Here is a 15,165-nt window from a genome sequence, read left to right as displayed (position 1 = left end):
ATCTAGTCCACTTTACACTCCCTGGATGTCCATCATCACACAGTCTGGGCCCACAGTACCCCTAGACTTAGCAGTGCTCACAGTGTAAGTACCTGAGTTAGACTTGGTGTTAGCCTCATACAGTCTGTACAGCAGAGCTCAGATAGGGGGAGGAAGAAACAGTACATGGAGCTGTTCAGTTGTTCTGAAGTGCAAGGGGCTACCAAAGGTGATAGAAGAAGAGAGCAGAGATGAACCCATCATTTTGCTGCTTCTCCCTTCTCCCTGCTGTCCAAGCACAGAGACCTGTAAGTTAAAGTGACATTGCAGTAGAGAAAGATCAGGTCCCCTTCCCTGCTAGACAGGAGTGTGCTGTGGGCAGAACTGTGGAAATATCAGGACTGCATGGACAGCAATACAAATCCTTTGGCAGATAAAATAGCTCGCCTATATATATTTATCTATGTATTTAGCCATTTTGCCTGAAGTTCAGCTGTTAGTTATCCAGTGCCTTGCATAACTATTTTTTTATGGCTTGGTGCAAGATGCTGCTACCTCTTGCCAATCTGGAAATAAAAGTTATTCATATGCAATCTTCTTTTTCTTTTCATTTTTACCATTTTCTTTTTTCTGGGCTTATTAGAGACAATAATACAAGGGTAGGGCTATCTCCTGGGGTGAGGCTACTTCAGGTAGTGTAAAAGAAGTCAGAATGTGATGTCTTCACAAATATTATGTAACTACCTGTGAAAGTGATTGTTGGCACTTATACTAGCCAAATTATAGGTATTGTCTACAAATGAAGATGTTCTATAAAACTAGTGTAATGTTGTTACTGTTAATAACCTAGGCTAGTGCCCCGTAAATTGGACTGTGTATCATGCATCTCTTTTTTGCACCGTCCAGCTCCAGCTGTTAGATAAGTTAAGGTGTGACTATCTGTGAGGAGAAGGTGGTAATGGAAAGCTCGAAAAAAATCATAAACTTGAAGCTGCAAAGAGTCCCCTAGGTGCTAGCTAATGACTCTTTATTGTGTGGTCACAAAGCATCATATATAGAGAGATCCCACATGGGGTGTCTGCTTAATCGCTTCTCTGCGTCCAGTCATTGTGGTTCTGTCTTCTCACTTTTCAAGGAACTGCTGGAAGACTAACACTGATAGCAATCATTTCTACCCCCTGATATTCTCTAACAAAGAATGCCCATATCTGGTTAAAACTGTATGAATAACATAAGATATCTCTCTTGTTAAAAAAAATATATATATATATATATATATATTTATATATATATATATATATATATATATATATATATATATATATATATGCAGTAACTCACAAAAGTGAGTACACCCCATCACATTTTTGTAAATATTTTATTATATCTTTTCATGTGACAACACTGAAGAAATTACACTTTGCTACAATGTAAAGTAGTGAGTGTACAGCTTGTATAACAGTGTAAATTTGCTGTCCCCTCAAAATAACTCAACACACAGCCATTAATGTATAAACTGCTTGCAACAAAAGTGAGTACACCCCTTAAAGTTAAAATGTCCAAATTGGGCCCAATTAGCCATTTTCCCTCCCTGGTGTCATGTGACTCATTAGTGTTACAAGGTCTCAGGTGTGAATAGGGAGCAGGTGTGTTAAATTTGGTGTTATTGCTCTCACTCTCTCATACTGTTCATTCGAGTTCAACATGGCACCTCATGGCAAAGAACTCTCCAAGGATCTGAAAAAAGAATTGTTGCTCTACATTGCCAAGACCCTGAAACTGAGCTGCAGCATGGTGGCCAAGACCATACAGCGGTTTAACAGGACAGGTTCCACTCAGAACAGGCCTCACCATGGTCGACCAAAGTTGAGTGCACATGCTCAGCGTCATATCCATAGGTTGTTTTTGGGAAATAGATGTATGAGTGCTGCCAGCATTGCTGCAGAGGTTGAAGGGGTGGGGGGGTCAGACTGTCAGTGCTCAGACCATACGCCACACACTGCATCAAATTGGTCTGCAAGGCTGTCATCCCAAAAGAAAGCATTGTCTAAAGATGATGCACAAGAAAGGCTGCAAACAGTTCGCTGAAGACAAGCAGACTAAAGACATGGATTACTGGAACCATGATCTGAGGTCTGATGAGACCAAGATAAACTTATTTGGTTCCGATGATGTCCCGCGTGTGTGGTGGCAACCAGGTGAGGAGTAAAAAGACAAGTGTGTCTTACCTACAGTCAAGCATGGTGGTGGGAGTGTCATGGACTGGAGCTGCATGAGTGCTGCCGGCACTGGGGAGCTACAGTTCATTGAGGGAACCATAAATGCCAAAATACAGTAATCCCCCGCTACATCGCGGTTCAGTTTTTGCGGTCCCGGTAATTCGCGTTTTTTTTTTGTAATGTTATTTTACTATATAAATCATTAAAAATTAAATATTTTTGTGTTTTCCATAGCTCTTGCTATGTCTCTCAGTATCTTTTATGTGTTTAAATGAGTTTCTATTGTTTTAAAAGTGTGTTTAAAGACCTTAAAATGCTTCTACACGTACAGTGACAGTAAAAAAACATGCCTACAATGCATTTTAATAGGGTTTTTCTATTTCGCGGAATTTCACTTTTCGCGGCTGGGTCCGGAACGTAACCCCCGCAATGGAGGGGGGTTTACTGTATACTGTGACATACTGAAGCAGAGCATGATCCCCTCTCTTCGGAGACTGGGCCGCAGGGCAGTATTCCAAAATGATAGCAATACCCAAACACACTTCCAAGACGACCACTGCCTTGCTCACGAGGCTGAGAGTAAAGGTGATGGACTGGCCAAGCATGTCTCCAGACCTAAACCCTATCGAGCATCTGTGGGGCATCCTCAAATGGAAGGCGGAGCAGTGCAATGTTTCTAATATCCACCAGCTCCATGATGTCATCATGGAGGAGTGGAAGAGGACTCTGTGAAGCTCTGGTGAACTCCATGCCCAAGAGGGTTAAGGCAGTGCTGGAAAATAATGGTGGCCACTCAAAATATTGACACTTTAGGCCCAATTTGGACATTTTCACTTAGGGGAGTACTCACTTTTGTTCCAAGCAGTTTAGCCATTACTTTTGTGAGATACTGTATATATACATATATACTGTAGATAGATAGATAGATAGATAGATAGATAGATAGATAGATAGATAGATAGATAGATAGATAGATAGATAGATAGATAGATAGATAGATAGATAGATAGATAGATAGATAGATAGATAGATAGATAGATAGATAGATAGATAGATAGATAGATAGATAGATAGATAGATAGATAGATAGATAGATAGATAGATAGATAGATAGAGATACACTTGCCGAGTTAATAATGCTGGAATATATTTCCTTGTGGGAATTGCTGCAAATATAACTTTGATGCAAATAGCTTGTAGCCAAAGCTCAAACTATTCTGTTTTTAGCTGCTGGTATTAAAGAGGAAGTAAAGCTTCCTCTGTAACTTGTACCTATAGGTAAGCCTATGATAAGGCTTACCTATAGGTACTGTAAATATCTCCTAAACATGTACTGTTTAGGAGATATTTACTTTGCATGCAGCCAGTGACATCACTGGCGCATGCGCTCTCAAGAAACGGCCACCCGTGCCCTGTGCTACCTGTGCAGGAGTGACGTCATCGCGGCTCCAGCCAATCAGATGGTGGGAGGACGCAAACCCAGTAGGAAGATGGATGAACATGTCGGCTGTGTCAGTGGTGTGCGGGGGGCTTCATTCTAAGGTAAGTATTTCATAATGAGCTAGTATGCGATGCATACTAACTCATTATGCCTTTGTTTTTCAGTTTTTTTTTTTTGGAGGTTTACAACCTCTTTAATGCTGTACACAATAACATTGCAGTAAACTGTATAACTGTATACTAAAGCAGTATTAAACGTAAAATCAAAAAAGTACTTGCAGCTTACCAATCATTAGACATGGTGGCTGCATTCGTTATTTTTTCCCCTCTGTTTTTACCCTGTAATCTGCCCAGTAACACACCTCCTGTACTAGAGTGCCCTTGCAGAAGCAGTTAAAACAACAGTTTTTTTTTTTTTTTCCCTTTTTGGTTAAAGGTTTTAAATGAATAAAAAAAAGCTGACCATTGTAAGAACCCCTGTTAGTGCTAAATGGTTTATCACAACACTTAACTGCTACATTTTCAGGAGAGCTTTTTCTGTTTAAAAACAACAAACTTACTGGCCAGATTATCAGGTTAAAATAAAAAAAAAAAAAAAACATTTTTCAGCCATCATGTCTAAGGATTGGTAAGCTGCGATATAATAAATGTTTGCTTTTGGGTTTAGTACTACTTTAAGGTGCCTGCCGTTCGCATTAGTCGTCTTCTAAAATTAACTGCGGTGCCGCATTTGCAAATACCAATGTCAACTAGTCAACAGTCAACACTTGACTCAGTCCCTTCTGTGGCTCATAATTAGCCAGGGAGAAGACGCATAATATTGGTTGACAAAAAGTAAGGTTGTGATTGTTATTCTATTCCAGGGATCCTCAAACTACGGCCCTCCAGCTGTTGCAGGACCACACATCTCATGAGGCATTGTAAAACTCTGACATTCACAGACATGACTAGGCATGATGGGAATTGTAGTTCCTAAACAGCTGGAGGGCCATAGTTTGAAGACCCATGTTCTTTTCCATAAGTGGTTTACTTTGGTGCCATTTCAGGTATATGTTAAAGGAAAACTCCAGTAGAAGAGCACAACAAAAAATAGCAAAATATAAGCAGTTATCCTTTTTTATTTTGGTCTTCTTATTCAAGAAGATAGCCTATAACACTGAAAAGTGTTTTGTCTGGGACCATACCATACATTAACCGCTTGCCGACTGCGCACAATATATTTACTGCGGCAGTCGGCCCCGGCCAGGCAGAGTGACGTAGGTCTACGTCGCTCGCCTGTCACTCCTTCCAGAGCCAATAGCGGGCGGGCGCGCGCCCGCCGAGGCGCGCGCCCGCCTCGGCTCGTTCACGGAGGAGTGCGGGAGTGTGACTGGCGGACCCGATGTCCGCCGGTCACACTACGATCGCCGCTACAGCGGGAGAAAGACAGAGCGGCTTGTGTAAACAAGCCACCTGTCAGTTCTCCCTGTGTAAAAGTGAAGATCAAACAGTTCTACTATGTAGAACTGTTGATCTTTGTTTTTACACTAGTAGACCTGTCCCTACACAGTTAGAATCACGCCCCTAGGACACACTTAACCCCTCCCTGTCCAATACTGTTAACCCCTTCCCTGCCAGTGTCATTTTTGCAGTAACAGTGCATATGTATAGCACTGATTACTGCAGTAATGTCACTGGTACCCCCAAAAGTGTCAAAAATGTCAGTCAAGGGTCCGATCTGTCCGCCGCAATGTCGCAGTACCGCAAAAAAAATCGCAGATCGCCGCCATTACTCGTTAAAAAAAAAAACACCAAAAATGACAGAAATCTTTCCCTTTGTTAGTAAACGCGATAACTTTTGCGCAAACCAATCAAAATACGCTTTTTGCGATTTTTTTTACCAAACATAGGTAGCGTAAAACAAATTGGCCGAAAATTTTAAAAAATTTTGATTTTTACATTTTTTTTGGGGGGAATTTCATATAAAAAAAAGTGAAAAATATTGTTGTTTTTGCAAAAATTACGCTCTTTTTTTGTTTATAGCGCGTGATCAAAAAATCGCACAGGTGATCAAATACCACCAAAAGAAAGCTCTGTTTGTGGGAAAAAAAAGGACGTGAAATTCGTTTAGGTACAGCGTCGCACGACCGCGCGATTGTCCGTTAAAGTCACGCAGTAAAAAATCGCAAAATAACCCCTGGTCTTTTAGCAGGAAAATCCTCCGGTGGTAAAGTGGTTAAATCCTTTCAATGCAGCTTACACAAAGTAGAATCATGTATCATTGCAATAAAGACATATTTAGCTAAAGTATTAAAAGAATCATGGAAGCTTCCATTGCTGACTGTTCTTCATAAAAAAATGAGTTTGTCAGACATATACTTTTTTGTTTCACTGAACCAGAACAAGTATGCGGCCGAGGAGCAGGGTAGGTCCATGATGATGCAACTGGTGAACTGGAAATCTAGACACCAAAATGCATCAAAAGGCATATTCTGTGTTAATTTTCTGCAGTCTGAACTAGCATTTTTTAAAGCTATTATATATTCAGAGGAAACTTGTATTTTGCCTAGAAGAGCCAAGTTTTCTTAGCGATGTCTGATCCATCTCTAAGAGAGCCTATCAAGTCTTCCAAATGTATAATATACCTTATACCTTATAAACCCTCACATTTACCCAGTGAAGTGAACAGCCTCAGATGATACACAGAGATGAGACAAATTTCCCTACATATGTTTTACATGTATATTTGCTGTCTTCAGGTTTCTATATTCTTTAAAAAGTGTAGATCATGTTACAATTTTTTCTTCCTGTTTTGAGAAGTGGGAGGGGAGTCTTAGCATACACTGTGTATGAGCTGATTGAAGGAAAGGCACACACCCCCACTCCACATAGGCAGAGGAATGAAGAACCTTGCAGAGCTGTGCTGTAAATAGACAAGCTCCCTGCTTATCTGTCTCTAAGTCCCTTCCCGACACAAATTTCCAGCTGCTTTTATCTCCTGTGTCGGAGAGCTTGTCAGAAGTTATCATGCTGATAACAGAGGAACGGAGCAGCAAAAAGAAACAGGACTTAGGGCTTTGGATGGAGATAAGTTAACACACATATATGTGCCCAGGTCAGATTTCATGAATGGGGTTTACATCCAGTTTAACTTACCACTGAGTGATGGGGGGGGGGGGGCAGGTTTGCTTCCAAATACAAGGAATGCAAGCCTTCAAGGAGATGCATCTGTATGATTTCTATATCTAGATTTGTGGGTTGGTGTTAGATGCAGCACTTGATGAAGATGAGACCAAAACCTTAAATCGCAGGACATTTACAAAAATATGCATGTTGGTGCCTTTATCTGTGGCACATCTGCAACATTTTTACATTTAGGTAAATGTGGGCCAGAACCAAAGGGGTTCTATTCTATCTTGTCATTTACAGTTGAAGTGATTGTAAAAGAAACATTTTTATAATCAAAAATAACATACATATTATACTTGCCTGCTCTGTGCAGTGGTTTTGCACAGAGCAGCCCAGATCTTCCTTTTCTTGGGTCCCCCCGCTGGCGCTCTGGACCCCTTCATCTTGCCGAGTGCCCCCATAGCAAGCTGCTTGCTGTGGGGGCACCCATTTGTGCTCGCTCCCAAGCCCAGCTCTCTGTGTCCATAAGACACAGAGAGCGTGGCTCAGCCCCACCTCCTGCTCTTGCCTCTCTGGCTGTGATTGACAGCAGCGGGAGCCAATGGCTTAGGTAAGAATTAGGGGGTTTAAGGGGGAGCTGCACATAAAAGGTTTTTTACCTTCATGCATAGAATGCATGAAGGTAGAAAACCTTCAGACTTTACAACCACTTTAAGTTCCTGAAATTTGTTATAAATCAGGGGTGTCCAACCTGCAGCCCAAGATAATGCGACCCAACAGAAAATTGTAAACTTACTTAATGTTGATTTTTTGGAAAAAATTTGACAGTATTCCTTTACTGGACTTTTATAAGTTTTCTCTTTCCAAAGAAAAATATCCCACTCTTCATAACTACGCCTTATTTATGTCATCAGTTTTCGGCAGCACCTATATTTGTGATCAACTATTTTCATGGATAAAGGACACGAAGGGCAAAATTAGAACAAAAATATCTGATGAGCACCTTAAAAATTCATTGAGAATTGCTACTCCATCCATTGAACCAGATATTGATGCATTAGTTTATATTAAAACAGTGTCAAATATCGCACTAGTGTTATGTTGCCCTGTTGTAGCTTTATAATAAAATATTTTAAAAAAACAACGTTTAATTACTCAGATAGGTACATTATCTATATCAGTGAATGGTAACTTGTGATCTTCATGACTTTTTCTGCTCATCAGGTATCCTTATTGTTAGTGTTTTTATATGTGGCCCAAGACAATTCCTCCTCTTCTTCCAATGTGGCACAGGAAAGTCAAAATGTTGGACACCTTTATTATAAATGGAGGCTTTGTGTGAAAAAAGTATGATGTTCCTGATAAAGATATCTCTTCTAAAGAAAGGAGTCAGGGGGTAGCTGGAGGTTGTATGGAGGTAATTTCTTATGATGTGTACCTGTTAAGGAGCCTTGTTGGGAACATATTGTATAGCTTCAAAGTGAGACAGTGGGTTTTGAAAAGCCCCAGGGCAGAGGCATAACTAGAACCTTCCTTGCCCCGGTGCAAGAAACCATGAAGGGCTCCCTGGACCCCTGGCCAGGACCCTTCCCTTCAAGCCTGGTACTCTTCCCACTGATCCTGATGCCCTTTACTCTCATTGCGGAGCCCTTAATTACTGTCCTGGACCCTTTCACAAGTTCTGCAGTGGGCCCCCTTCCTGCCATCTTGGGGCCTCCCCATGGTGGTGGAATGCCAGGACTCGGTTGCAAGTGTGACCTTTGCGATCCTGGAAATTCACCCACTGGTTTCAGTAGTTTTTGTTTTTTGGTATTTTAATTGTATTATTTTTTATAATTTTATTTTATTTTTTTACAATGTCACTGACTATGACTCTGTCGATTCAGAAAAGGAAGGAGCTGGTAAATTACATATTTACCGACCCCCTTCCTGGTTCTCTATTGTGACACATCCCCTGCAGCAGCCGGCAGGAGAGGAGAGGGAGCACAGTGGAGGGGGCAGCACAGTAGGGGGGGGGGGACCAGGGGAGCACACAGGGGCCCAGAGTCAGCAGAACACAAGTGAACAGGATAGGAGGAGTGGCGGGGGCAGCATACAGAAGAACCAATCTCCTTAATTTTCCTCTTGCAGCTACAGGAGGACAGTGATTTCTCCACATGCTGCCCCCGCCATCCCTCCTATCCAGGTGTACAGGGGAGCCGCACAGGCCCCTTGGGGCATGGGGCCCAGTTGCAATTGCAACCCCTGCGACCCCTGTAGTTACGCCCCTGCCCCAGGGTCAGGTATTCATAGCTCCAAACTCTCCCTGATTTCAAGGGACTGTCCCTGATTTGGAACAAAGTCCCTCTGTCCCTCTTTCCTCCACATTTGTCCCTCATTTTGGTCTAATCTTTAGAGTTGTATATAAAATGCACTTTTCATCTTTCAAAAAGTGTTTCCCAGTGCTAAACCTTTAATCCAATTTCTAAATTGTTGCATTTATAAATTCTATAAGCTAATATAATAGAATAGTAGTGGTAAAAAGAAAAAAAAAAACCCTTGCACTTTTAACCAAACATTTTTGTATAATTATCGGGCATGACAGGGGGTGTGTCCTATGCCTACATAATTTTGCTAATCGATGTCCCTCTTTCCCATGTCCAAAAGTTTGGAGGTATGGGTATTGTTTATCAGTGTACTTTTGTTGTATTCCATTTTGAACCCTGAAAATGTGGAAAGATCACTTAGTTTTGCTGTACAGTTGAAGAACTATACTATAGACAAACATTCTACAGATAAAAGCTTACGAAGGGCTTTGTTTTTGGCTTTCTAGCATACAGTAATTATTACTGGTAAAAATAGTCGGCTGTTAATGGCTAAAGTAAAACAAGGTATACAACACTAAAAAATGTTTGCTATCATTCTGTATACTCTGTTTTTATTTTAGCCATTGACAGTCAACTATTTTTACCAGTAATAATTTCTGGGTGCTGGGATGTTCGATGGAGAGTTGTGCAAATAGTAATTTCATTCTTAGATTGAATGATGCTCTGATAGTACAAGAAGAGTACTACTCTAATTTAGAGTGAAATTGTAGGTCGATCCAAGCCAAAATGATATCCCTCTAAGATCACATACTTCATTGGAAGCCTGCAGTTTTTAGAAAAGCACACACAAACACACACATACTATATATATATATATATATATATATATAGCCAAACCTGTTTTAGAGACACTCACGGCTCTTGCAGAGGAGGAAGATCAAAAACAGTAGTGTTTTTATTGTCAACGTTTCGATGAAGCTCAGTCCATCTTTCTCAAGACCTCAAGATAAAGATGGACTGAACTTCATCGAAGTGTTGGCCTTCCTCCTCTGCAAGACCCATGATTGTCTTTAAACCAATTTTGGATTTATATGGATTTCTTTGTGGGTGAGCACCTGGGCATTTACTTCAAGCATAGAGTGCTGTGGCTACCCTTGGAACTACATATATATTTATATATATATATATATATATATATCACACTATTTATTGGAGCGAAGTCTTCCCAGTGAGAGGGGCTTATCCCCTTATCCCACATTACAGTTTATAGTCTTGTGATGCTATGCACGTCTTACAGCTCACTACATCCCTGAGTTCAGTGCAATCGTTCAAGTGTTTGGATTTCTTTCTAGCAACTCAGCAACATCACTTCATCTGAAACATATATATTTTGTTCTGTTCTGAAAATACGATTATGACGAGCAAATGCGGAGCCAAGACATCTGCTCTTTCCTTACAAAGGGAAAACTGTGAGATGCGACTAGTAATTAAGAGAGGTTTGTTTCAGCTTCTTCTTTCGAAACTTCAAATATTATGCAAATAGTGGGTTGCAAAACTGCCCCTGCAGAAACATTAACATACTTCTCAACCAAAAATACTTTGTTGCTATTAACCCCTAACTTTCTTGAATCTGCTACTGAAAACATGCCTCTATTTTTAAGGCCCAAATGTACCTTAAGTTTTTTTAAAGGCCATTTAGGTAGCTGCAAGTGAGTTCTTTGACAATGTGTCCAAATTCTGTTTAACACACCATTTCATTCTGTATGTAGGGAAATATTCATTCTGTATTTAGGGAAATATTTCTTAACATTCCTTTAGTGTGTCAGGCCAGTTTTTGCTTTTATTTTGTTCATGTCATGTTGACAACAAAAGACATGCACCTTTTAAGCCATACTATTTTATTTCCTAAAATTAGGCATATAAATTATAATAAACTGCATGTAATAACCACCTTTACTCCTTATGTTAAGAAACAGCACTCAACTCTATGCGTATTACAGTGGCAGCTGGTGCATGATAATTTGGGGGGGCGGCAAAACCCACACCTCCCTCGGGACGGCCGGCCAGCTGGCAAATCCACCTCCACCTAAGCAGTCAGCCGACAGGCAAATACAAAACCCCCCCCGCGCGGGCCGTGGGACAGACGGCTGGCCGGCCAGCCGGCCAGCATTCTTACCTCCTCCTTGTAGCTGTGATTCTCCTCTGACCGTGCATCTCCTCGCTCTTCCTGGCCAATAGCCAGTAAATCGCTTCTCTTTTCAGCCAATCAGGAAAGGGGGTCTCACGACCCGCTTCCTGATTGGCTGGGAGGAGAATCAGTGTGATAATAACGAATATTAATTCGCTATTGTCACATAATTGGGTGGGTCCGAGCCCACCCTTTTTTGAAGCCTATTAGAGCCTCTGGCTCTAATCACGTGCTTCAAAAAAAAAAAAAAAACATTGGAATCCATGCAACCAGCACCCCACATGTAGATTAGGGGGCCAGATGCATGGATGGGGGGCCACTGGCGGAACATGTCCATGAAGTATTGTGTGTAATATGTTTTTTTATGTAATACTAAACGCACACTGTTTAATTTACATTATCCCTTTTCTTTCTGTATATGAATGATGGCACTGTCAATTGTTTAATACAAAAATATATATATATATATATATATATATATATATATATATATATATATGTATGTACCTTCTTTCCCAATCAATATAAACTGTTACATGACCCAGCTGTTTCCCAACCTGTCTGTAGGAAACAGTGGCAAGAGGAGCTTCTAGTCCTCTGCTACTGGTCACATGTTCAAAATAAAAAAAAGCCTTTGAGTAAAAACAAATAATTAATATCAATGAACTGTTTTAAATTTGCATACAAATATGTATTTGAAATTAAATCTTTATTATTTTTGGCAATAACATAGTATGGGCAGATTTCTGTGTCACACCCCCCATAAACAGAGAGGTGAATCCTCCATCGATCAAGATGTAACATCCCCCCCCCCCCATTGTATTTAGCTGGTTAGTGGGCATGGAGGAGGAAGTGTGCTGTCATTTACCACTGTGTATATGCCCACATGTGTGCTTCAATAATGACATGGGCTGCTCAAATGTGATCAGGGAAAAAATGCTCAGGGTAGAAATATACTGAGAACTGAGCATGTGCAATAGCTGCCAATAGCTGCCCTGCAAAATCCCCAACTGCAGTGGGGACATAGACAGGAGGGGGAGACAGAAAACAGAAGTATCAACCTGTTTTTTTTGCAGAATACAGAAAATGAATACTGTAGTGACTGAGTATCAACAGCATGTAGTACAGTATTTATTGATAGTTTTTAATGATGTGGGTTTAATAACACTTTAAGTGATTTGGCTCAGCTTGTAAATACATAATTTCAAAACGCGTAGAATGTCTTATTTTTTGTGTTTACATGTTGTGAAAGAAGAACAAAGCCATCACTGAGTTCTTCTTCTGAAAATGCAATTTGCCTAGCTATCAGGCTTATGCAGTGTCAAACATTTTCTGAATCATTCATCCTAAACAAGTATAGATATTAGAAATTCTGACTAAATAAAATTATTTGACTTTCGTTAGCTACATGGTTGTTTAATGTCATTGACTTCAGTGACTTAGAAAGTACTGGGACCTGAGACAGCCTCAGGTAATAAGTATTTTAACAAGGAGGTCAGCAGTTTTAGCCTTTGTATATCCTTCAGACCTTCATAGCACACTCCCTTAGAGACATAAGATATGATATGTCTGTAGAAAATGGTACTGTTGGTGCACAATGATACGTCTGCTTAATATGCAAGTCCATGAGGTGACAACATAAGTAGCTGTGTTGTGTGTTCTGTATTGCAGGAAGCCCTAATTATGGCTAGTATGGATCATCCCCACCTGGTTCGTCTTCTGGGAGTGTGTCTGAGTCCCACCATTCAGTTGGTTACCCAGTTAATGCCTCATGGATGCCTTCTGGACTATGTGCACGAACACAAAGATAATATTGGCTCTCAGCTTCTTCTCAACTGGTGTGTCCAAATAGCAAAGGTAAGGAAGAGGTATTACATAAAGTCCAAAAGGATTATGAAAAAAGACAATACTTACTTTAATTTCTGTTATGTGCGTGCTGTTAAACATAAAAAAATGCAATTTATGCTGTGTATATTCATGAAGGAGAGGGGATGCCACTCTTCACTCCCTGCAGGACACCACCGTTTTTACTTTGCACTGAGTCTTCATGTGCCAGGGTATTTTTTTATTTATGTATAATATATGTCTTTTAGGTTTTAACCCCTTCCCACCAACCACCTCCCGGCCTTTTAATGGTTCAAAAAGCCGGGAGGCGGAGGCGGTCATTCGGGCCATGTGACCGATTTGATTGACTATCACAGTGGTCACATGATTGGAAAGCTCCAGATCGCTAGTATGCATTGGGAACTTTCTGATACCGCCAGCTACTATGTTCCTCACCCCGATGTGAACTGGGGCTAATTCTTTATAATACCAGGACAAATAGAGAGAATTATTCTTCCTAAGAGGTTTTTCACATCAATCCTTTGCGGTAACACACACATGCACAGGTAACATGTACTGTATTGCTTTTAGCAGTTTTTGAATTGTCTGCCTAAGCTCCACAAGGCACTATATCCAGACATGCATCATTTTTTTAAGGCAGTGCACCTCAATGCACAGACAGAATTGGAGGTGCATTGGGGTGCCATTCCAAATCCAGTAACATGTTTTACCATGTATCACTGCAATGCACAGGTATGAGAAAGTCCTATATTGGGCACAGACAGCAATAAAAAAAAAGTTGAACTAAACTAAAAAAAGTGAAGGTTTGCTGTGTTATAGGGACATCTACTTGTGCTTAAGCCATACCCTGATAAACATACCCTTTGTCTTAAATTCTGCTTCATAGTATGTGAAGATGCTTAGGCACTCCTACAGCATCATTGCTGAATATGTATAGTATGATGTACTGCTCGTTATTCTTGCTGGAGGCTCTGACATGAGGAAACAAAAGCTTCTACCAAAATGTCCATCTCCATATAGACACAGAACAAGGCATTGTAGGTTTGTAATGCACAATGATCAGCTGCAGGGAGTCCACAGGCAATGCTGTTGACCAGTGCCATCTTAAGAGCATTAAAGGACCCCGGGCAGTGCAGTGCACTGGGGCCCCGCCTACACAATCACCCAAGAGAATAAAAATGCAAATTATCGATAAGGCGATATTTATTGGTACAGCAGTGCCAGGCTAATGACAGCTTCCTAGTTCGGTGGCTGGATCCGGTGAACACACACACGGGCGGGAGTCAGACTCAACTGTCCTGTATATGCCTGTTCCCGTGGAGACAGACAGGCATTCCTGCAGTTGTGGGCTCCCTCTCCACGGCCCAAGTGGCCTGACAGCAGGGCAGGGCCAACAGGTGCTTGCCATCTGCTAAGTTCGGCGGCGGGATGCACGCGGGAATCGGGACTAATGCTTGGCTGGGGTAGGGTCTTTGGGCAGGTGGGGCCCCCTGGGCAACTGCCCAGCGTGTCCATTCGGTAAGATGCCCCTGCTGTTGACTAGTCCTTTGCTCTCTGCCTGGCAAAGTTGCACAGTGTCCAAAGTTCACTTCTTTTTAAACTTTTCAATTCACCAAAACTCAAAATACGGCACTGCGTTATTTTAGCTGACAATGACGCTGTCCTGCGATGCTGTACCCAAATAAAATGTATGTCCTTTTTTCCCCCCAAATAGAGCTTTCTTTTGGTGGTATTTGATCACCTCTGCCTTTTTTATTTTTTGCGTTATAAACAAAAAAAGACCGTCAATTTTGAAAAAAAAAAAAGTATTTTGTACTTTCTGCTATAAAACATATGCAATAAAAAAATTGAAAAAAATCAAATTTCGTCATATATTTAGGCCAATATGTTTTCTGCTACATCTTTTGGTAAAAAGAAAAATCCCAATAAGCGTACTGTATATTGATTGGTTTGCACAAAAGTTATAGCGTCTAAAAACAATGGGGTTATTTTTATTTATTTGTACTAGTAATGGTGGCGATCAGAGACTTATAGTGGGACTGTGATATTTGGACACTTTTTGGGGACCAGTGACACTAAT

General features: G+C 40.9%; 1 protein-coding gene across 2 annotated transcripts in view; it reads left to right on the top strand.

The window, feature by feature from the left end:
* Positions 1–15,165, top strand: part of ERBB4 (erb-b2 receptor tyrosine kinase 4) — a 1,312,942-nt gene that overhangs the window by 1,144,724 nt on the left and 153,053 nt on the right. For both annotated transcript variants that reach the window (XM_082261897.1, XM_082261896.1), the window contains exon 20: positions 12,912–13,097. In XM_082261897.1, the coding sequence (XP_082118023.1) occupies positions 12,912–13,097 (186 nt within the window). The remainder of the gene's footprint in view (positions 1–12,911; positions 13,098–15,165) is intronic.

The sequence above is a fragment of the Pelophylax lessonae genome (assembly GCF_965119305.1).
Source record: "Pelophylax lessonae genome assembly, chromosome: 6".
Classification (NCBI taxonomy): Eukaryota; Metazoa; Chordata; class Amphibia; order Anura; family Ranidae; genus Pelophylax; species Pelophylax lessonae.
Note: the sequence above shows the minus strand (reverse complement) of the source record. Positions and strands in the feature narration are given on the sequence as shown.